The 23,140-nt window shown below is 38.5% G+C and overlaps 1 protein-coding gene across 1 annotated transcript in view; it reads right to left on the reverse strand.

Moving 5' to 3' along the window:
- The window catches only part of TPK1 (thiamin pyrophosphokinase 1), a 239,763-nt gene that overhangs the window by 54,334 nt on the left and 162,289 nt on the right, over positions 1–23,140 (reverse strand). Inside the window, exon 6 of the mRNA XM_018075854.3 lies at positions 10,573–10,684. Within this exon, the coding sequence (XP_017931343.1) occupies positions 10,573–10,684 (112 nt within the window). The remainder of the gene's footprint in view (positions 1–10,572; positions 10,685–23,140) is intronic.

Below are 23,140 nucleotides of genomic sequence, written 5' to 3' on the forward strand. Positions count from 1 at the left end.
ATGGTCCAGAGCTATGCTAACATAAACACCACAAGATAACAAAAGGTAGCAGCAAAGACAAAGTGGCATGCATAAGCTCTGAATAACCAAACAACCTTCCTACTGTACATTGCAAATGAGCAACATAAGTCTCTACAGAAGCTTACAACAGAAAGCTGTCTTTCAGTGTATTGCCAGCATTTGTTGATTTGCACTTGCCAAAAGACAGTTTGCAGGCTTCTAGAATGTTAAAAGGTAAACATAACTACCCTTCATATTTTAAAAATAAAAAAGGAACAATAGTTAATTATTCTAGTACAAAAAGATTTATGTTGATGTTAGTATTTCATACATTCTAGCCCATAACACGATATAGAAAATGTTTCTTATTCCCTGGTGGGTGTCTTGCATTGGCTGCATACATGGTTTTTATGTGGATTGAAAATCTTGCTTTACATATGGCAGAGACATAAAAGTGTGGAAAATTTGTATCATTGTAAGAAAAAAAATCAATTCAAATCCACTGTGGTTGATTCACTCTATTCAGAATGTTTTGTTCTCTTACAACTATGCAGACATGTACCATATTCTAATGCTTTTGGCTATTTATGAAAACTTTATGATTGTTTAAAAATTCTGGTAGGTATCCAGAATCGGTCTTTAACCTTTTTTTCCAGAATTCTCATATGAAAAATTCACTTGATACATGGTCCTGACAGCTGTACCGGTAGGAAACCACATCTGTTGAACTACAGATAAAGAAGCCAGATGTGAGAAATATTTCAAAGTCATTTGTCTTACCATGTCTTCATACTTTGCTGAGGCATTCAACAGTAAAATCAGGAGGAATTCATGTAAATTACTACAGTCAAAGAGCAACACATAAAAAATGTGCAGAGCTAGAAAAGGGAGCTTTATAGCACTGGGGAGTGAGAAGAGGAATTCAAGTAGGAATGAGCCCCGACAGCTAACCCTGGAAATTGAGATTAAAGTCACTACCATGTTATTTTACACACAGAAAAGCCATTTCAGACATTTTTGAAGGTTATATTCTCCCGTGGCAGACTTTGACTTGCAGTAAGTACTTCTGTACATCTTTTAACTTTACCCACTGAATAATCTCTCTATATTCAATGGAACTAGTAACATGCATGAAAATGCATGAATGGGTAAATATTCTGATGAATTGGGGGTTAAATTACCCTAGTAAGGAAGGGACAGAGGCACTCCAGATTAACATACTAAAGTAAATTCTCCCATTGATTCCACAAGCTCATTGTTAAGCTCCAATATTTTCATAAAATATGAATTCTTCAACATACATTGGTTATACAGACTACAGAACAGCAAGGTTTGTTTACAAGGGTTTTACAATGATTACTTGGGGATAAATTTGGAAGAGGTACTTTATTTCTGTGTACCAAAAATATTTGTAAATCGTGCAGGTCAACTGAAGCTCATCTTGTTAAAACCTCTTAAATCATACAATAAATCATTTCCATGCCAGACAAAATTGACTCAGCTTACATGTGGTATAGACAACATTTTTAAAATTAAAGCTATTCCATCTGTTACTGAACAAAAGAATAAAATAGATAGGAAGAAGGCAAAGAATAATTAATTAGTCCCTGAGTGGTAAAGAGGGTTGGCTAAATTTATTGGGCTGAAAGCTAAAATTTGACATGTGAAAGGAACGGAAAACTGACTGTGCCTCAGCTTCAACTGACTAGACCCAACAGACTATACACAATGTCACATAATTATTATTAAACAATGACTGGAAATGTAACACCTATTAAAAACTAGAATGTTAATGTTTAAGCTATCATCATCCAGTTTTCAAAATGCACAAAGGAAATAGCCTGAAGAATACTGACTCATTCATGCCACAGTTTTTAATTCTACACTGAACTTTTAAAAGCATAATCCAGATTCATGACATCAAAGCTTTCTATATTTGTGTTTTTCTTTTTTTTTTACTGTATCAATGCTTCATAAAATGGAAAAAAAACCCAAACCCAAACCTGATATTTCTCTTTATAACTTGCTTTTTATCCTGGCTTGTTTTTATAAGCAAAACAAACCTTTTTTCTCTCCAACTCTGCTTTAAATCAAGAAGCAAGCTCCTGATGAGTGTTCATGCAGCTGATTAGAAAATTGTCTTATAAACAGCATCATTAGTGGCATGCCAATCAGCAGTGATACAGTGGTATTGCTGGTGCCTTTGTAAATTATAGTTATGCCCTACGCTTGGGAAACCTAAATGTACAATTCTGAGATTTCTTATTGGCAATTAGATTATAAATGCTCTGTTATAATGCTTAAGAGCATGAAAATATGTTTATCACATCCTGTATCTGCAGAATACAGGAAAGAAAAAACCCTAATTGGAGCAGACTTTCTGAAGAAGCTATTATGAAGGAATCCCCAAAGTTGAACTGAAAGTTCATAAAAGAAGAACCTCCTTTAAGGTTTTTCAGAAGTGATGCCTTAGGAAAACTATACAGATTGTAAGATCTTTTGACATTCATTCCTCCATTTGTTGGGGTTTACTGTTTGGTTTATTACATGTATCACCACTTAAAATATACTAAAAATATTTGGAATTGTTTGAAAGGTTTAATTTGTTTTATTGAACTTTTCTTATTAAATACAAGGAAAAGCTTCAAAATCTAGGTAACACAGGAAACTCAGCTGCCACATGCTGACCTAAACTTCTGTTGATACAATGTGATGTGCACCATACATACATTACATACATACATACAGTTAAACAGCAATTGGACCCACATTCAAGTGGAAATAATACACATGGAAGAAAACTCTTAAGAAATGCTAAGGTTGCAATGTCATGGACTTGAGAGCAATGAGATGCCAGAATTAAAGTTTGCCTGTGAAATTTTAATTCATGTTCTTTAGCTTTCATCCTTTAATTATACAGTCACATTAACCAAGCAGGCCAGACTCATTACAGTAAATAGTATTCTCTTATTTGACACACTTTCATCACAGTGCTCTATGCCTTATTTACTGCATAGATTTAAACTGCATTGAATGCATGCATGCAGCATTCCTCATGGGCTTGTATGTATGTTGCTCATTACAACAGAATTGATAATGCCATTGCACATGCTAAACTGTGCAAGAGCAAAGAATCCAATACACTAACATCTTATGTAGTACCACAGAGATGATACTACAGCTTTTATTTTGGACTATCCTGTGCAGAGCTCTCAGGAATGTTAGGGCACTGAGAGCTCAGCTCCAGTGCTAAGAGAGATGAACGGCTGTCTTGCAAGTAGCTAAAGTACCTGCATAGAGTAACAACCCCAGATAAACGACTGCCTGAACCACAAGAAAATCCCACGTTTCAGCAGTACTTGACCTTATTCCTCTCAGGTGACTCCGCTTCTGCAGTGGGAGAGGCTGAGCTTGTACACACCTGCACCGTCAACTATGGTTGCAGGTTCATTCCTAGAGAATACACCTTGGACCCTGAGTGATGCTGGTGTCTTCAGTCTAAATGCATGATTACATCCAAACCCACTCATTAATTTTATTTCTCTGTTTCTGGTTTTCCCTAGTTTCAGAGTCCTGCATTGGTACCCACAAGAGTGCAAATAAAGAGTTTTCCTCTTGTTCTCAAATCAAATGTCTAATGCCATCTTTTGCTGTTGGATCAATACACAGGCATATCCTGTGGACAGGCCTGCATGACTTGAGCTGAGCAGTTTACTGACAGTAAAAGTAGGCTATAATGCCTGGACAGCACTGGAAAATAAGAGAAATTGCTAACAACAGAGAAATAACAAGACTGAGAAATTTTGGTCTCAATTCAGTGCTTCAAAAGAGAAGATGTCAACTGTCTACTTAAAACACTTCTGTTCTCATTTTCTCAGTCTCTGTATTCATATCTTCTCCCATTTTGATGTTATCTGCCTTTTCTCCAAAACATGCTTCTAATTCCAAATGCAATCTCCTCACATCCCAGTTTTGCCAGTCTCTCTCTCTCTGATTTTTCTTCCCCTTCCTCCTGTTTCCCTGACTCCCTCTGCCATGTGAATTTACTGCCCAAAAGAAGCCACAGCTGCTTCTATGGCAAGACATAGAATCATCTATCAGAAATCTGTATTTTCCAACTCACCTGAAAACAACAGCCTTGCATAGTGATTTGTAATTGGTATGTACGTCTAAAATTAATAGTTCCATAGCATGCTCACTACACTCAATTGTTAACGGCTTATTAATTACGCATCAGGATGCCATAAACAACTTACAGCTAAAACATAATTTTTTAATAAAATAAAACAAAAGTTAGTGATGACATCCACCAGACTTTTGTCCTCTCTGGAACTTCACATAACAGCAAGGAAAAATCCACCTCTTCATTTCCACAAACATCTAGAGGCAAAAACTGGGAGAGAGCAGAGCCCCATCAGATACAACGTGCAAAGTGTTTACAAAGGGAACAGCCAGTGAAGAATTGAGACACTGCAGAGGAGATAGCCAGGACTGTTTGCCATTAAGGTTCAGAAATAGATCACTGCAGAGAAAATAATTTCCCTCAGTGTCATGTTTTTGGGGAGAAGAGATCAATCATATACACCAGTATGTACTAAAAAATACACAGAACTAAAAGGTCGGCATACAAATTGGAAAGGAGGAGTCAATGCTCAGTGGTAATGCCTACCTATTTGAACAACTTCCCCCAGTCTAAATAGCATATGTTCATTAACTGAGTCACCACACACAAACGCATCTCATTTTTTAACTCTGGGAGACTCTAGCCAGACATGATTGATTTGTCTTCCTACCAGTCCTTGCCCTTTTGTGGTTCTGCAGAGATGCTGGTAATGGCAATAACTCACCACATGCCTCCGAGAGCTTTTTTGTTTTTGGAAATCTCTCAGCAGTGTGACATTTACATTTATTATGGCTGATTCTGAACATTTAAATATGAAAACAATTAAAGTATATTTGCAAGGGATATGACAAATGAGCATTTGTACTCTGGACAATTTTTCACTGATTTTCATTGAAGTACACCATTATGTTTCAGCTTTGACTCTACTATTGTCTGAACAAGATGATTTCCCGGCATCCATGGGCAGGCTGACTGATGAGAATGCCTTTAGGGTTAAATGTCTTTAGTATAAACTATGAAGTCTCTTTCTTGGACAAATTCATCCCCCAAACTCACCTATGAAAATTCAGTCACTGCTGAAATCCATAGAATTAATGGCCCCCCATCCAATCTAAATGGTAGCTCTCTGGCTCTCTGGAAATCTCTATCTTGCCCAGAAAGGTGTTTTGTCTTTGCAATCATCATCCTTCTGTAGCAGCAGGTTGCTTTTGATTTCCATGTGACTTTAGTATTCTCACCAACCTAGTGCCACCAGAGAGATGAGGGTTATCTGCACCAAATCTGGGCTGAAGCAGAGCACCTACTTCCTCATACCTCCAGGTTACATTTCCATTAGCAGAAACAGGGACTGAAGTAACATAGGGGATGCAAATGAAAGAAGAGATCATTTTGCTCTCTTGACAACCCTCTCCCCTCTATATTAATAATGAAATTAAATTTCCATAGTTGCAATGTGCCACGACAATGCAGTTACATAAATATGTGAAAATGAACTGAATGCATGACCACAAATCCCCATTTCAAGCCTCTTCACAAAGCCTGACTGAGTTTTCAAGCTGCTGTTCAGAAAAAACTCAAATACAGGTTTAGGGGCCCAGCACAACTGAGCTCAGTGCTCATCAGTCCTTTAATGTAGACCAAAGGTCTTTGTGGTTCAAAATCATCTACACCAATGCTAAGCAATGCACTCATTGCTTTTGCTGACTTTCAGTAAACCAGTAGGATACCAGGCTGTCACGATCAGAACATCTGCTTCATTGGAAAAGTATTTCAGCAGCCTTTGTCTTGTAATAAATGATGTGATCCTGGAAGGCCGACAGCAGCGCAGGAGTGCAGGCAAACAGCTCACCAAAGGTCAAAGCCACCCAATGCTTCTGGATCAGCAGCACCATTTCTGTCCACCCCACCCTACCCAGAGTCTTAGAGCTGCAATGAATAAGTGAAAAAGTACATCACTGATAATATATTTTCTACCAGTGAAGAACATGAGAAGGGAAGAAAGGAGAGAAAAGCAGAGGAGAAGGGAATCCAGCTGTGAAGATATTTACTCTCCCACCGAAAACAGAGTGATTCCCAGAAGTGCCGCTTAGTTTGCCTCAGTCAGAATGAACTTGGGTAGCAAAATGTGAGATATAAACTATTTCAGTTATGAAATAGGCTACAGAGTGCTTACACAAACAGCTTCACTAGCACACAGATACCTGTCCATCTTAATTTATAGCCTTTCCAAGAACAGTCCCTTAGCATCTGACTTTTTTTTTAAGGAGTTACTCATTTTCTTTCATCTTTTAGACTCTGTATTCTCCTAAAACACAACCCTCCACTGCTTCTGTAATCTCTTTTTTTCCCATCTACAATGCAATGTCAAGAAAACCCCAATGCCATAAAACAGTGCAAACATTTCAATTTTACCAACAGTGTAAATAAACAGCATCAAAAAGATTTTGGATCCTGTTTGTCTACCTGTGGCATTAGTAGTCAGTGGATGCTCTGCTGCTACAGTTAGAGAAAGGTCTTGTTCCTGTTGTTATTGTTATTGCCTTTTAAAGTGAAATGATAGTAGCACTCTGTTGAATGGTAGCATTTTACAGCAATTTAACTTCCTGCCTAAAGAAGCAAATCTGCATGAGAATTACCTGGAAAGCACGATCACATACACACAGTGTTTATATATATGTATGCACATATATGCTGGCATTTTCAGAACAGGTATGTCATACATCATATCAAAGGCCATAGGGATGAAGCATAAATTAGTTGGCAAGATTATTTTCTAAACTAATTTCCTAGAAAAGGAACCATTTCCTAAAAAATCCTACCATTACTCTCCAACCTATTCTTTGATGAAAAGTGCAGCTGATTTCTACCTTCATTCTTATTTACCTTCCATGAAAGCACCACTGAGGACCTAATGAAGAATGCTGGGTAATTCTGGCATTATTGGATTTTTGGTTATTTATTTATTAGACATGAGAGCTGTTATCAGCAAGCAGCCAGGTGAGTCAAATCAGATAAAGCATTATCTGATTCCTGTGCTGTAAATCAGATTTTAATAGAGAAAAGATCTGTATGCCTTTGGGATTGGAAAGAATATGTTTATAATGTGTTCTGAGTGTCTGCTACACAATAGCAAGTATGGATAAAAATATTTTCTCTAATCAATTTTCCACCTTCTTCTCCAAGTTCTTTCACACATGAGAACTAAAATAAATGAAAATTCTGTTTCTCACAAGTGCTACCAAATAACTAAGATAAGCATGCATAAAAGCATGCATACATGCTGCATTCTCAAACGGACATACAAAAAATACTGAATTCTGCAATATTAAAAGACATTGTAATTTCTCTGCTGGCAGAATAACTTACAGATTTCAGGTTTATCTAATTCAGCCATTGAAATGAGACCTTTGGTAGCCTACTCTTATCCTCTTAACCTCAATACACCTTCTATCCTAGGTATTTATCCTTGTCTTTGAATCTATAAAGTCTTAAGACAGCACCTGTAGACTGGACACAGATAATATTTGACTACCTGTTGAAGGTTTTACAAATTTTAATCAGCAGAGTAATCTAGATATGCTCAGACAGAAATTAATGTTAAACATAAAAAAACTTAATACAGAGCCAGCTCTTTCTTGTACTGCAGTCTTACTTGAATTTTAATTTGCTGGAAATTTTTGTTCGCAAAAATGAGGGCTCCCCTCTCACCTAATGCATCTGTGTTTGAACTAAAATCCTGTAATTAGTTTACTGTCTGGATACTTAAATATTCTGAGGACTCAAAAATTACTTTTAAAATCAAACATGCCAGGTCACATCCAATTAATTCCATAACAAACCGGAGGAATAGGCCTCTCATGTCATATTGGGCTTAACATTTCTTCTATGATTTACACATGAAAATGAATTTATAGCCAAACGTTTTTATTTACTGAGGTTTACGAAGGTGTGTGCTCAGAGTGCCATTAAAGAATGAATAGGGAAAGCTCTGCCACTGCCAGCCATCAGCAGCAAGGCTGACATCCACATCACACTTCACTATCTTCTTATTCCCTTTTCTTCCCAGGTGAGCCTTTGCTTCTCCATCAGAATTCACAGGAGGACTAATATTTTTAAAAATAACTGCAAAACTACAGGCAGCATAGAAGTCATTAACACAATGGAAGCTAATATCAAACTTAAGCTATCTGAATGTAGGTCCTACTTTCCAGTGAAAAAAACCCAGTCAAGTCTCTACTAACCATATGCTGTATTTGAGCTATTGGTTTCCCTTTCAGGAAATGTAGTTGCACTTTATTCTTTTTTTTAATCACTATCTGAACAATAACATTATTCCAAAGTTATTCTGTATTTGGATGAGTAAAGGTTAGCTCTAGTCAGTTGGGCAAGAGTTTGTCTCAGACAGATTGAATATCTACAAGGAAGACCAGATAATTTTTTGGTTTTATATATCTCTCTATACATACATCTCTGATCAAAATGGAGAAATAAATGAAGGAACTAGGACCTGTGAGAAACATGAATACTGAGTCTGAAAGCATAGCCTGTAATTGGACACACTGTACACATCACTAAGGAAAATACTGTAAAAGTCTGTTCTCTTTCCTCCTGGAGACAGTAACAAGGGTGGGGAGAAGCATAGATGATGGTATAGTGCTAACATGAAACAAGTAGGAAAGAGTTTTTTAAATACTTTTTTGTCCCCTCAAAAAAAGAAAAAAAAAAGATGAAATTAAGTGTAATAAAATTCCCCATAGGTCCACATTTAGTTACGTCTCTAAGAAACCTGAAGAAGTTTACTACAGCACAACTAGAATGACCAACATTGAAGAAACTGATATTTCAACCCAACCCTAGATAGGAAAAAACCTTTGCTGCCATTGCATATCCCCTCTGTGCCCTCTTTCAGCTGGCACAGCTAGACTAGCAATCCCTTTTTCCATAGCTTCAGCAGACCAGGCAATCATAATTTAGTACTAACAAAGCCACAAAGCCATGTCATTTGTGGGAGCAAACAGACCATCTTTAAAATTACCGTCTTTCTAATGAGCACCTTGTAAATCTGATGAAATTTTTGTCATTAAGCTCAAGAAATTTCTGATGTATCTGAAAAACAGCATTTTAAACTAATAGTAAAAACCACAAGAAAGGCTGCAGCCTCACAGCATCTACCACATTCTGATCCACACAGTAGCCTTTTGCAATATGACATAGGCTTCAGAGATGCTTCCTTCATTAACATGACGTTGGTTTGAGCTTTTTTCCCCTCACCATGGCAGGTAGAACATTTTCTGAGAAATTAGTGTCTCAGTGCAATGGGCCACAAAATTCGCTGCATAACAGGAGATGAGCAGATGCAGATTCAGAACCTTATTTGTCAATTGTACTTATAAGTACAAGTGAAAATATCTGACACTTTTTCAAATTAAAAGAATGTCCCTTATACAATATAGTCAGCTCTTCCAATCCAATTTTAAAGGACAAAAGCGTTGCTAGCCTGGCATCTCTTCATCTGGCAATTCTCTCACATCCCAAAATTAATGCCATATTGATATCTTTTATCATTATTGAGCTACCACCATCTTAATTGCACATGTTCAAGCTCTCAGTGGAGTAAGAAATTCCCTGGACTAGCAGGTGTTCTGCTGCCTGGCACAGTGGGTCAATCTCAGATTTTAGCCAGCAAAGGCACTGCATTGCAAACTGTGAGAACCGTATGCCGTTTCTACATGGGATGGGTCTAAAGCCTGGTCATGTCAGACTGTGAGACCAGAGCCTCTCAATTACTGCTTTCCTCCCTCTTAAGTTTTAATGAATCTTTATTGAAAATATCCCATTACTTTCCTCTGTAAATACATCCTGAATGACTCAGTACAGGAGGAAGGGGCAGGAGGATGAAGGTTGCTTCAATTTTTTTTTAATCATGAAACCTCCTTTTTTACAGATAAATGTCCCTGGTTCTAGATCAAATGCACCTTTTTTCCACTTTAAAATAAGAAAAAAGATGTATTAATTCAGAGTTGACAAACAGACAATATACATGAAGCAGTTCAGAAGTGAGGAAGCTTTAATAATCTGTATCACATTATTATTTGTCTGTTGTAACTTTATGGCTTATAAACAGAAGTTTAGACACTCGTGGCTTCTTCTCCCTGGAGGGTAATGTATCAAGATGGTAATGTATCATGACCTCAACAAATGTTCTATTTGAAGAGCACAATGACTCCCAAATGGAAAACATGTTTCTGCCTGTGATATCTCAGGTTTAAACGTATTTCTCTTCTTTTTTTGTAAAAGCCCCTTCATTTCTAAGAAAAAAAATGGCCTGGCAGAGATTCAATGCCAGGCTCCACCTTTAAACTTGTAAGGCCCTTCAGCACTGGTGATGCTGGTGTAAATGTATGGTTAGGACCACATCAAACCCACCATCCCAGAGGCATATGACTTACTGAGGTTCCACTTAAGGCCTGTCGTGGTCACGCTCTCGCAGGAGTTCCCAATGGGGATGAGGCCACACCAGGTGCCTTCCAGTCCTGTGTCCACACGCAGCTTGTGCTTGCCCTGCAAGACAGAAGGGCTTCTGGAGTCAATGCTTGCCAGGCACCCGAACCTGCTAACAGACCTTGCAAATAAAATAGAAAGTACTCAGATGGAGACAGGTCCAGAATGTCCCCCAAGAGCTGAGGAATATTTCATTGCAGCAGGAACTCAGGCCATTAATGTTTACAGAGGGTGGAGAGATGTGTGCTTAGGTTCCAGACCTCAGGGCTTTCTGGTTTGTTTCTAGGTTTTTCTAAGCAGAGTCTGGCTTTGTGCATTCTTTCCTATCATTTTTTGAATAGACACTTCTGTCAAAGCTAGGCTCTTTATTCCCATGAAATGAAGGCATCCTGATCCATTAATTCATTTTTTCCTCATCTAAACAGCTGTGTTTCACTTCCTAAACAATGCTAGTCAAAGTGCCACTGAAACTCCTTCATTATTTTGACAACATCTGTAAAATTTCATGTACTTCCCCAGGCATGTACTCTTCCCAGAAGGACAAATATGTGCAGAAACTCAACTAGGTGCTAGAGAAATTAGCCTAAATATTTAAAGTAACATGCTTACAATGAGAAAGAACAAAAACTGAAATTAAAGAAAATTTTTTGTACACCTAAGATAAATTTATCTTGTAACTCTACAGTTCATGGGATGCAGGAGAAACAACAGCTATTAATGATGATGGATTTGTGACAAAGCTCTTAATTAGCACTTATAGACCCTGTGTGAACATCTTGCCAGGTATCAGCATATGAACAGTTGCAAGGAAGAGTAGATAGAGGAAATCTTTCACAGAATGAAAAAAAAAAAGTGCTGAGTGTTATAGTTCTGGCACAGTATGTGTTCTGAGAAACTAAGGAGGTGTTTATGGAAACTAGCTACAAGAAAACAGCAAATGTCAAGTAGTGACAAGATCAGTGAAGAAACCATCTCTGGTCTCTTCTACACAGATAATTTATTCTTTCAAATAAACATGGGCTTCATCTGGGGGAACCTTAAGAATCTTTAATGGTTTATTTTATTTGCTTGTGGGTGCATGGGCAAGTCAAACTCCTTAGCATGTCTTTTACACAAATTCTTCATCACTATAAATAAAATCATATATGCCTATTTATAAATATACCAAAATAAAAGGACTCTCTGAAACCAAATGAGTATTCAGTGAGTAATTTGTTAAACAAGAAACCAAGGTTTTATACCAAGAGCAAGAAAAACACAGTTGAATCGTGAAAATCAAGTAAATGTCCCAAGCAGCAAAAAACACCGTCTCACAAATTTTCTAAGGAAAATGTATTTAAGCTTTTTTCTCATGCCTTGTCCTGTCATATGCTCATTTCACATGCTCTTGCAAATACAAAGTCACCAGTTAGAAAGTCAAAACTGGAGGCAAAATATCTTATTGCTGAGACATGATGTCTGAGGCGTTCAACAACTTCTCCCGTTAATGCCAAATGCATTATGAAGAAACAACTTCAATACATGTCATGCTCTCAGTTAACAAATGAACCTTGGAAAAGCTGTCAATTAGAGAGTATCAGATTGCATAGCTTAAGCCTATTTGATTGTTTGCAGAGCAACAAGAAAACCAATCCAATATCATCTGTCTTCTCAGGGTGTCCAGCTTCATGTGGTGATGAGCCATGTATATCCGTAGTGGTTTTGAATGCTTGCCTGCCAAATTCAGAGGTGTAACAAATTCAGGCTTGATAACCTTTTAGCTATGCAATATGCCATGCTACTTCTCTCTCACAGCACAGAGGGAAAGGGAGAAGTACAAGTACAAGCTCTCTTGTTATACGATTGCAAATATTGTCTGTAATGAAGCTGATAATGAAGAAGAGATGAAGGGGTGGGACTGTCTATTTCCAATGAATATTGCTGCTCAGAGCTACTCTAGGAGAGGAGCAAACTCACCATATTTATCTATTAGTAAGGGAATATGAAAAGCAGATGTAAAAGTAGCTGGCCCCACAGAGAACCTGATTAAGTTGTGTGTTCTCAAAATCTATGTTGAACTACTATGAGGTCTGCATTTCCTATTTCATGACATTCTCACCCAGCTTATAGATAAGGAAACAATTCAATGGAAATTTATGCAGAAAGTTGTCTTCTTATGCTCATGAAATAAATCTTTAAACAATACCAGAGGCTCACCAATATCTAGGATTTTATCAGGAGTCTTTCAGTGTCTAGTACCTCCCTAAAATTCCAGTTCAATGTTTCAGTGATTATGTGAGAACATTAACTTTCTTCCCTAAAAGGACATTTTCTAGCACTCAGTTGTGTTTTGCAAACTGGGAACCCAAAGGGCTAACTCAGGGCAGCAGGTAAACAGGAACTGAAATATTGAAATGCAAATTATTTAAAAAAAAAAAACCCTCTGAACTGTTAGGACAAATTTATGTCTTAGGGATTACTCCACTAATTTAATAGAAGTCAGTTTTTAAGACTTCTCTTTTTATAAGTCAATAAGGGTTCTTAATATTACTGGGGATAGTGGTGGCAGAAAAGGGAATGCACATTGGGAAAAAACCCAAACAAAAGAATTCCAAGTAACCTACTAATTTTTGACAAAAAAGGTTAACCAGTCAATGCATTTGCACAGTACTCTAAATTCAAAGCACTGTGAGCCTGCCATGGGGGAAATTCAGTGCCCAAGCTCATCTTCAAATTTTTGAGTACAGATCTCTCAACCAAGCAAGATGGAACTGATATTTGCAGGAGGAAGGGAGGATCAGAGCTTCTAATTTGCAAATACAAGTAATAATTTGTTCTATTTAAGTCTGTGTGATTAAAGGAACAATTATATACTGACACTTAAAATATCAAACTGTTTTCAGTTTCTGCAGAACTCAAAGTTCTAAAACTAGGTTTAAAAAGAAAACCAAAGTTTGACTAAATAAATTCCTCCTTCATAAGTTTTTTTTCCTCTGTAGGAGATAACTGAAATATTTTCACATTTAACTTAAGAATCAAATATTACCATGTTTGAATGGTAATTCCTGGTGATAAAAGAATGGCAAATAATACAGCTGCATTGATTCTTATCTTATTAAGTCAGTTTTGAAAAACATTGATCAATCTTCAGCATTGATTTTTTTCCTTCATTTTGTTTCTGATGCTGGAAAATAAGATCAATTTCTGAGTTCAGCAATAAGAGGAAAATGTCAGAAGATATTTTTAAGAATTCTTCATCCACATAGGTTAAACTTTTCCTTTTGATTCTAATGCCTTGTGTTATAAAAGGCATTTAAGTAGTAGTGGTTAAATATACACCCACTCGAACACTGTTTTCACTGAGGGAAGACCTAAAGACATAGTTGTTCTTTGTCGCATCTCCTAACTGAAATGAATAGAAGTCTGATTGCTGGGAACTCATATACCTAACCCCATTCAAGGTGGTAAGATGCTAAAATCCTTAGTCAAAAATTTTCAAGCTGAAAAGCACATGAACAGTATCAAGATAAAAGCTGATAGCTTCTCTGCGTATATAGATATCCCAGTACACAGAAAATTACTCCTCCAAGTGCTTTTCAGACCAACTTGAATAAATGTGCTGCAATAAATGTACACTCTAAAATAGACATCAAGCAAGTTATGAAAGAGAAGAGGGAATGAGGGTTGATCTTCAGTACTGCATTCTGAAGGGATCTGAAGGAGGGAAACTTGGAACTTGGCAGGCTGAAACTGTACATAGACGAGTTAACAAGATGCTGGGGAAGAATAAGGAATTAAAATTAAGCTTTAAAAAACAAGTGAAGAAAGAAATTGTAAGTAGATCTTGGAAACTGCTGAAGAACTAGGATATGTGAAAGGTAACAGGGAAGGAAAAAGAATGAGTTACCTGATTAGAGGGCAAAGCAACCTTATTCTGATCTTCAGGCTGCCCTGATAGTTTCTCTGGTATAATATAAGAAATCACTGATTTTTCTAAAAGGTATACTGTCACCTGTACTTGCTGCGAGATCTGGGAATACAGAGAAACAGGATTTCTTGAGATTTGGCCAACTGCTCTACAATACCTCCTCTGCTAGCTAGATCTTGTTTTCCATGATCTTTTGATAAAGCATCTTTTTTATAGCAGCTTTATTTCCTTGATTACTCCATAGATGGCAGCACACACTTGAAAGCAACAACAGCAGCAGAAAACTAAATACAGATGTCATAGTGTTACCCAGGGAAAAGGCAAAAACCACAGTTTGTTTTAGTACATAAACATCTGGGTGCAGAAAATTGTATATAGATAAAAGATTTGGGGAATGGGTGGAAATCAACACAATCACTAAAGACCGCAGAAGAGAGGAGTAGGAGAAAAGGAACAAGTATGAAACAAAGTCGAGAACATTTACGTTTAAAATCAAATATCAGTTGTTCCAGAAATATTTCTACTAATCATTAGTTGTGCAGAAGCTTGACTTAACAATAATAAAAGCTTTTAGGCTGAGATTCTGAGCAAGATAAATACAGCCAATTTTCTAAAAGGATGTGCTTAAGAAGAGCCATTTTATTATAACCCTAAAATATCATCAATTGTCTTTTCACACAAATACACATAGTGCCAAGTTGCGATTACATGAATGCTATTCAAAGAACATTTTCTGAGCAAATCAGGTTTTTTGTTGTTGCTGAAAACAAAAGTAGTTACAGTTCCAGCAAAAACTAGGAAGTTTAAAAGTTCTTGCCTGTCATATCAATGACTGCTTAAACGCATATAGAAAAAACAGCAAATTTATTATTCTTCAAAATAATATGGAAAACTATTGGACCCAATCTTGCCAATCCCTACTATCAAACGTTTTTAGTGTTCCTGCATTGAAATGGATAGACTTCAGTACATCAGCTCCTTTCAAGACAGAGCCTTACCAAGGCTATCCTTCAGGAGAAGCGCTTCAGAAAAAATGACTTTATAGTGAATAAATTCCCAGGCAGGAGAGAAAGAATATTATAATCATTATTAGATCCAATTAATGAACACATGTGCTTCAAACCAGTTTATGTCAAGGGTACAGAAGGAAGTTCCTGTGGAGGTGAGTGCTACTAAACAGAAGAGATTTACTATACCCTGAGGTTATTTGTTGAAGTGGTTGCCACTGTATATCTAATGTACAAATTGTTCACAGAGGAAACGATTCCAGTTTCACACATTCACACATGAACATCTTACATACAGTCCTGGTAAAACCCTCCAGAGAGTACACTCCTCATGTAATAGCGAGGCTATGTTTTACTGAGCACGGTGAGTGAATTCCTTGACTGTCCATCACTTGTTGCAGCATGAGCCTGTAAAACAACTCTATCTTCTGCAGTCCAGTCTATACGAGTGACAAAACCCCAGTCATCATAAATGCAAAAAATGTGAAAGTTAAAACTGCCAGCAGTGTAGACACTGGTAACATGCACACAAATGAAGGGATGAAAACATTTTATCAAGCTAAAAAGATATCTGGGAATACAAAAGCTACTTTAAAAGACACAGACATATCTTAAAGATTGACAAATGTCATAAATACTAACTCTTGTTCTACTCTGAACACCATCCAAAAGGAAAACTCATTCTGTTGAAGCTTCCCACTTGGAAATGAAATTTCACAATATTTTCTCCAGTTCTCCATAAATCAATGTAAAATACACCACAAACGGAGAACGCACCAACGATAATCAAAAATTTACTGGTCCTTCTCTACATTCAAGTAAGTCTTAGACTGGCCCAGTATGACATTTTATCCTTGAGCTTGTGCATTTGATGCCTTATCCTCAGCAGGCACATCATTATAGGTTTAATTAGCATTTTTAGTGATGCCTTAAAAAAATCGGAACCATTTTCTATAAATCCATTTACGAGACTACAGAGTATAATAGATTGCAGATAGGAGTGAAAAGTAGACAAGCTGCTGAAGATTTCATATTGCCTGTATAATTATTATGCAATGTTGCAGTTAAATTGTCAGCCTAGAGGGGCCTTCACTAAGGGTACTAATACCCTGTAATTCCCAAGTGATAAAAAATACAGCATAATCCTTCTCATTATCCATCAGTTCATAATAAATTTAGTGTCACTACCCATTCTCTTTTGTGCATTTCTAGAGGGGAAGAGTCCCTAGGATCCCTTCTATCTAGACTTCATTCTCTTATTTTCCTGGGTATTAGAGAAGTATGGGAGTTAATTTAGAAGACAGGCTATTGTTCACCTAACTTGTGGCAAGGAATAATTTCTTCTTCATTGAATTACTAAGTGTTTCTGGAAGGCACCTTTATGCTATGTAAGATAAGAATACACAGAATTCAAATCTGTTTATCTGTTCTCAGGAGTCTTCCCAGACAAACTTGCAAATCTCTGAAGCTTTCCTCCTCCAAAATCTCACTTGGAAATCTTCTGTATTGCATAATTAAGAAGAATGATCAATAGGCTGCTGGCCAACACCTTTTAGTTTCTTGTACTTCTCAATCTACGTCCATAGGATGCCCTTGCTTTTTTATATATTATACAATGCAGCAAATCATGAGCCTACAAATCCTCTTATATACCACCATCCTTTTAGTAGAACTGGCTTCATATTTGGGGCTTTCATGTTAGGATTAGGGGCTTCATAAAAGCCTGGCCTCTATGATTTGTTCAGTGCCAACAAACTTATTAACGGAATTCTTTTCATTGAGTGGTGGAATCCCACAAATGCTCCTTTCTCCCTCTCATTTCCGACTGTTACTTTCATATACCTCTAAGCAAGAAAGATAGAGGCTTGAAGTAACAAAGAATGAACTTTGGAAAAAATTTTGCACTTTCTTGAACTCTGTTACAGGAAGAAATAATTTGCTGATATTATAAAGATATTCATTGACCTAGGATAAGAAACCATATCTATTTTCAGTAGACAGGAAAATAGCTTCTGTTTTATAACAGCAGGCTTTGAAGAAGTGTTATACCCGAGATCTTGCACTAGAAATGACTGACTGCTTCTCTCTACACCTGTGAAATTCAAAGATGTGTTACTCAGGTCAGGAAGAACAAATATAATTAAAGAAACTTCAAGCTGGCTATTCAAATAAAGAATTTTTTCTCCTTTTTTTTTTTTTCAGCCTTCTTCCCTTTTTCTTGTATAGGTCAGTAGTCAGTTGGAAATCACAGTCCACACAAAAATCCATTATTGGATTGGTGGGGAAACAGAATACTATACTGCCCTGAACTCCACTTTCCTCATTTATAAGTCACACTTGGATAGGGGTGTGAAGTTTATTTGCAATAGCCTTTTGTAATGAATATAGCTTCAGTTCCCTTGCATTTCAATGGGAACTGTACCCATGTCATCACTGGTATCAATGACAGGTTTGGCACACAGAATACAGAGGAATATGCACAAGCACACTAAAAGCATTCAAAGTAGGCCAACTTGAGTCCTAAATATTTGACAGTGATTTCTTACCATAAACAAACGCAGTCAGCCTGGTATCTTTTCTCACAAGAATTTGAATGCTGAATGCATCTTTCCAGCACCCCATATGTCACCACAGTTATAATTCTGAGGGAGCATCCCAAAAGAATTGTAGCTTTATTTAAAATACCAAAAGGCAGAAGAAATTGTATTGTATAGCAGACAATGAAAGAACAAAAAGCCCATGTGGCATTTACCTTAGACCTATGTGGAGGACCTCTTATATTCCCCAAATAAGTATTAAAAATTATCAACATGCTGAAGCATACTCAGCCTTAGCGTGAAATGGTTGAGTAATAAAATTTGGTACAATAAGAAAAAAAAAGGTCAACCTGGATTTTAAGAGACCAAACTTTTAGCTACCCAAGGAGCAGTGTCACCTGGGAATCTGCTTTTGAGGGCTCACGGGTTCACAAGTGCTGGTCATTTTTTAAGAATCACCTTTTAAAAGCACTGGAGCAGTAAAACCCATTGTCAGAAGTCAAGCAAGTAGGATAGAAGACTTGGCTGAGCAGGGAATTCCTCTTGGAATTCAGGAGGAAAAATAAACTGCATGATCTCTGGAAGCAAGATCAGGCTTTGCAGAATGTTACAGAACTGTGGTTCACATATGCACAAGGAAGACAAAAAGGGCCAAAGCTCAACTAGAGATGAAATTGGCCAGTGTTGCATCAAGCAAGAAAGGCTTTTTCAAGCATGTTAATTGCAAGAGAAGGTCCAAGGAAAACATGGGACCAATACTGGTTGAAGATGGTCACCTGACAAACAGGGATGAAGAAACAGAGCCATTAATGTCCTTTTTTGTTGTTGTTGTTGGTTTTGCTTTTTGTTTTTGTTTTGTTTTTTAGGTTTTTTTGTAAGTCTATAGGGCCTGATGGGATTAATGCTGGAGTAATGAGGGAGGCACCAGATACTCTGGCAGGACCCCCCTCAAACATCTAGAAAGATCTTGGGAGCCTGGTTAGGTCCCCACTGACTGTAAACTAGCCAACACTGTTCTGATTTACAATAAGGGCTTGAAGGAAGCTCCAAGAAACTACAGACCTGCTAGTCTAATCTCAGTACCTGGAAGAATTATGGAGAAGATTCTACTGGGTGCTATTGAAAGGTATTTAAAGGACAATGCAATCATCAGGCCCAGTCCATGTGAGTTCACAAAGGGAAAGTCCTGTCTAATTTCATATCCTTCCATAATAAGGTCACCTGCCTGGTGGTGGATGTAGTTCTTCTGAATTTTAGTGAGGTTTTTGATATTGTCCCTCCCAGCATCCTTCTAGACGTGTGGTCCAATTGTGAAATAAGCACGTAGATGGCATACTGGGTGAAGAACTGGCTGAAGGGTAGGGCTCAAAGGATTGTAGTGAATGAGGCTACATCTGGCTGGTGACCAGTGCTTTTCTTCAGGGCCAGTTGTGTTCAATATTTGTACTGATGATCTGGATGCTGGAGTTGAATGCACAGTTAGTAAGTCTGCAGCTGAAACCACACTGGGAGATGCTGCTGACTGCTTCAAGGGACAAGAGGTCTTGCAGAGGGATTTGGATAGACTGGAGCATTATGATATCACAAATGGCATGAAACTGAACAAGACCAAATGCCTGATTCTGCAACTGGGATTGAGTAACATCGGATGTGTGACTAAACTGGTAGAGGAGTGGCTGAAGAGCAGCCCTGTAGAAAGTGGTCTGAGGGTGCTGGTTAGGAGGAGGCTCAGTGGGAGTCAGCAGTGTGTGCCCTGGAAGCCAAGGGGCAAACCACATCCTGGGGTGCATCAAACACAGCATCACCAGCCAGTGAAAAAAGGTGATTGGATAATCACACTCTGTATTTAGTGCTGGTGCAGCCTCACCTTGAGTAGTCTGTGTAGTTCAATTTAAGAAGGATGCAAAGGTACTTGATGCCTCTCTCAAAAAGGGCATCAAGGCTGGTAAAGGGGCCAGCAGACATGTCCTCTGAGGAGGGGCTGAGGGCACTGAATTTGTCTGGTTTGGAGAGAAGGAGACTGAGGGGTGACTTCACTGCTCTCTACAGCTTCCTGAGGAGGGGAAGTGGAGAGGAAAATGCTGAGTTCTTCTCCCTGGTACTCAGTGCCAGGGGATCTGGGAATGGCTCACAGCTTCAAGCATGGGGGGGGTTGATTTGACATGAGGAAACATTTCTTTACCCAGAGGGTGGTCAAACCCTGTGTCCTAGTTAGAACATCTGGGACTAGCTCATCACTGTGTGGGTGTAACCCAAAACTGTGTATTCTATACCCTTCCATGCCATTTCCCAGAAACTGTTAACAACAAACCATTTACAGCAGCTGCCCAGAGCACGCCTGACCCCTCAGGCTATAAGCTGGGTGTTAAGAGGCCTGTGAGATAGGAGGATGCTCCTGTGATCACACCCATTGTGGAGCCCTGAGGGAGGTAGTAGGCATTCCTGCCTGAACCTGCGGATATATAATCTTGGGGTCTTGGGACTTCTGGTACCACTCGTGGGATCCAGAGGACTGTGATCACCACTCTCAACCAGACTGCGATCATCACCCTTGAGTGGACTGCAACAGCACTCTCATCAACAGGTTTTCCCTCTCCTTTTACTTTGGACTCAGGGGGACCACGTGGGGCTCAGCACGGGGAGAGGGGGCCCAACAAACACCACTCTGTTCATGCTCCACGGTGCTGGGTTATACATTTGGGTTTTGTGGGTTAAAACCAATTGCTTGTCTGTATAATTGTATTTATTGTATAATATTTATTAAATTGTTATTCTGACTTATAATCTCTCTTTTGAGCTGGGTTTATTTCCCCTGCCGGTTTACCTTTGAACCAGCACACCCTGGAACAGACTTTCTGTAGAGGTGGTTGATGCCCTGTGCCTCAATGTTTAAGAGGCATTTGGATGCTGCCCTTAAAGCTCTTCTTTAACTTTTGGTCAGTATTGAAGTAGTCAATTAGTTGGACTAAATCCTTGTTGTGGGTCCCTTCCAGCTGATCTGTTCTATTGTACTCTATGAAATTATTTAAATTTATTGTTTGGGAACAAACTAGAATTTGAACCCATGAAACAAGGGACCACACTAGAACAAGTATATACCAAATACAAAGTAGCATAATGCAAGATGTAAACCACTGACATAAAAGCGTAAAATAAGGGTCAACAGGATGACAGGTTGCTGTTAAAACTATACACAGCTCACCCTTACAAAAGCAGAAAGGCTGAAACAAGTAATATTACCTATTTAGACTGTTTGACTCGTACATATTGCATTTTCTGTATACAAAAATTTTCAGTCTGTTTTACACAATAGAAAGTCAGGATGCATCTTCTGAAAAAGGAGCTGAACCCTCCTATAAAACAGAAACTTGCTGGGTCAAACCTATTTGTAGCCTGTATTAATGAGATAGAAGAATAAAATACAAAAGTATCAAATAGAAACAAAGACAATCAAGAAAGAAAACATATGGCCAAATACTTAGAAAATCTAAAAGCTAAACCATCAATTCCAAATTTTTAAAGTAGTAATAAACTTAAATAATATGTAATCCAATTGTTTATGGAATTAGGTGCACTACTCTTGCATACTAGATTACTTGCCTTCCTAATCTTCTCTAGTTACTTCTCCCTCTTGGAAAGCATATGATTTCATGGCTACTTTTGCCTCATGAAATGAGATGCCTTTGGGCTAGTACTAGTAGAGAACTGCAATCAAGCCATCTAAGATTTTAGAATGAAAATCCTATTACTTGCCTCAAAACATTACCAGCAACAAGGCAGTAGCATTTTGCAGACCAGAACTTCTCACAGGATCATGAAATAGATAAGGTTGGAAGGGATCACAGTGGCCCCATCTCCCTGCTCAAGTAGGGTTATCCTAGAGCACATTGCACAGGATTGTATCCAGATAGTTCTTGAATATCTCCAGTGAGGGAGACTCCATAACCTCTCTGGGCAAACTGTTCCAGTGCTCAGTCACTCACACAGTAAAGAAGTTCTTCCCCATATTCAGGTGGAAATTCCTGTACATCAGTTTCTGCCTATTGCCTCTTGTCCTATTGGTTTGCACCACTGAGCAGAGCCTGGCTCCAACAGCTGAAGGGACACCGTCCCTTCAGATACTCACAGATGTTGATACGGTCTCTCTCAGTTGTCTCTTCTTGAGACTGAACAGGCCCACCTCCCTCAGCCTTTCCTTTAAGACAGGTGCTCCAGTCCCTTAATCATATTCATAGCCCTCCACTAGAAAGTTGCTCCAGGAGCTCCATGCCTGTTTTGTACTGAGGAGCCCAGAACTGGACACCTCATTCCAGGTGAGGCCTCACCAGGACTGAGGCTGGATCACCTCCCTTGACCTGCTGGCAACTCTCTTCCTAATGCAACTCAGGATACCATTGGCTTCCTGGCCACAAGTACACACTGCTGGCTCAAGGACAGCTTGTTGTCCACCAGGACCCCTAGGTCCTTCACAGCTGCCTTCCAGCCTGTACTGGTGCATGGGGTTACACCTCTCCAGGTACAGGATCCTGCATTTGCCTTTGTTGAATTTCAGATAGCTCTTCTCTGTCTGTCTCTCCAACCTACTGAGATCCTTCTGGAGGGCCACTCCTCCCAGCTTTGTGTCATCAGGGAACTTGCTGAGGAGGCACCTGCCCCTTCATCTAAGTCATTGATGCACAAGTTAAACAATACTGTGCCAGTACTGAACCTTGGGGGACACCTCTTGTGACAGGTCTCAACTAGACCCTGTGCCACTGATTATGACCCTCTAGGATCTGCTACTCAGCCAGTTCTCAACCCACCTCACTGTCCACTCATCCTGTCCCACTTCCAGACTTTGCCTTTGAGGCTGTTATGAGAGACAGTGTCAAAACCTTTGCTGAGATTGATGTACACTGCTCTCCATCCATCCAGGTAGCTGTTTCATTGTAGAAGGCAATCAGCTTGGTCAAGCATGATTTCCCTTTAGTGAATCTTTGTTGACTAGTTCTGATCACCTTCTTGCATCCATGTGTATAGAAATGGCCTCCAGAATGAGGCTCTACAACACCTTTCCTGATTGAGA

Source organism: Manacus vitellinus, unplaced genomic scaffold (assembly GCF_001715985.3).
Source record: "Manacus vitellinus isolate BGI_N305 unplaced genomic scaffold, ASM171598v3 scaffold_3_pilon, whole genome shotgun sequence".
NCBI classification, from domain to species: Eukaryota; Metazoa; Chordata; class Aves; order Passeriformes; family Pipridae; genus Manacus; species Manacus vitellinus.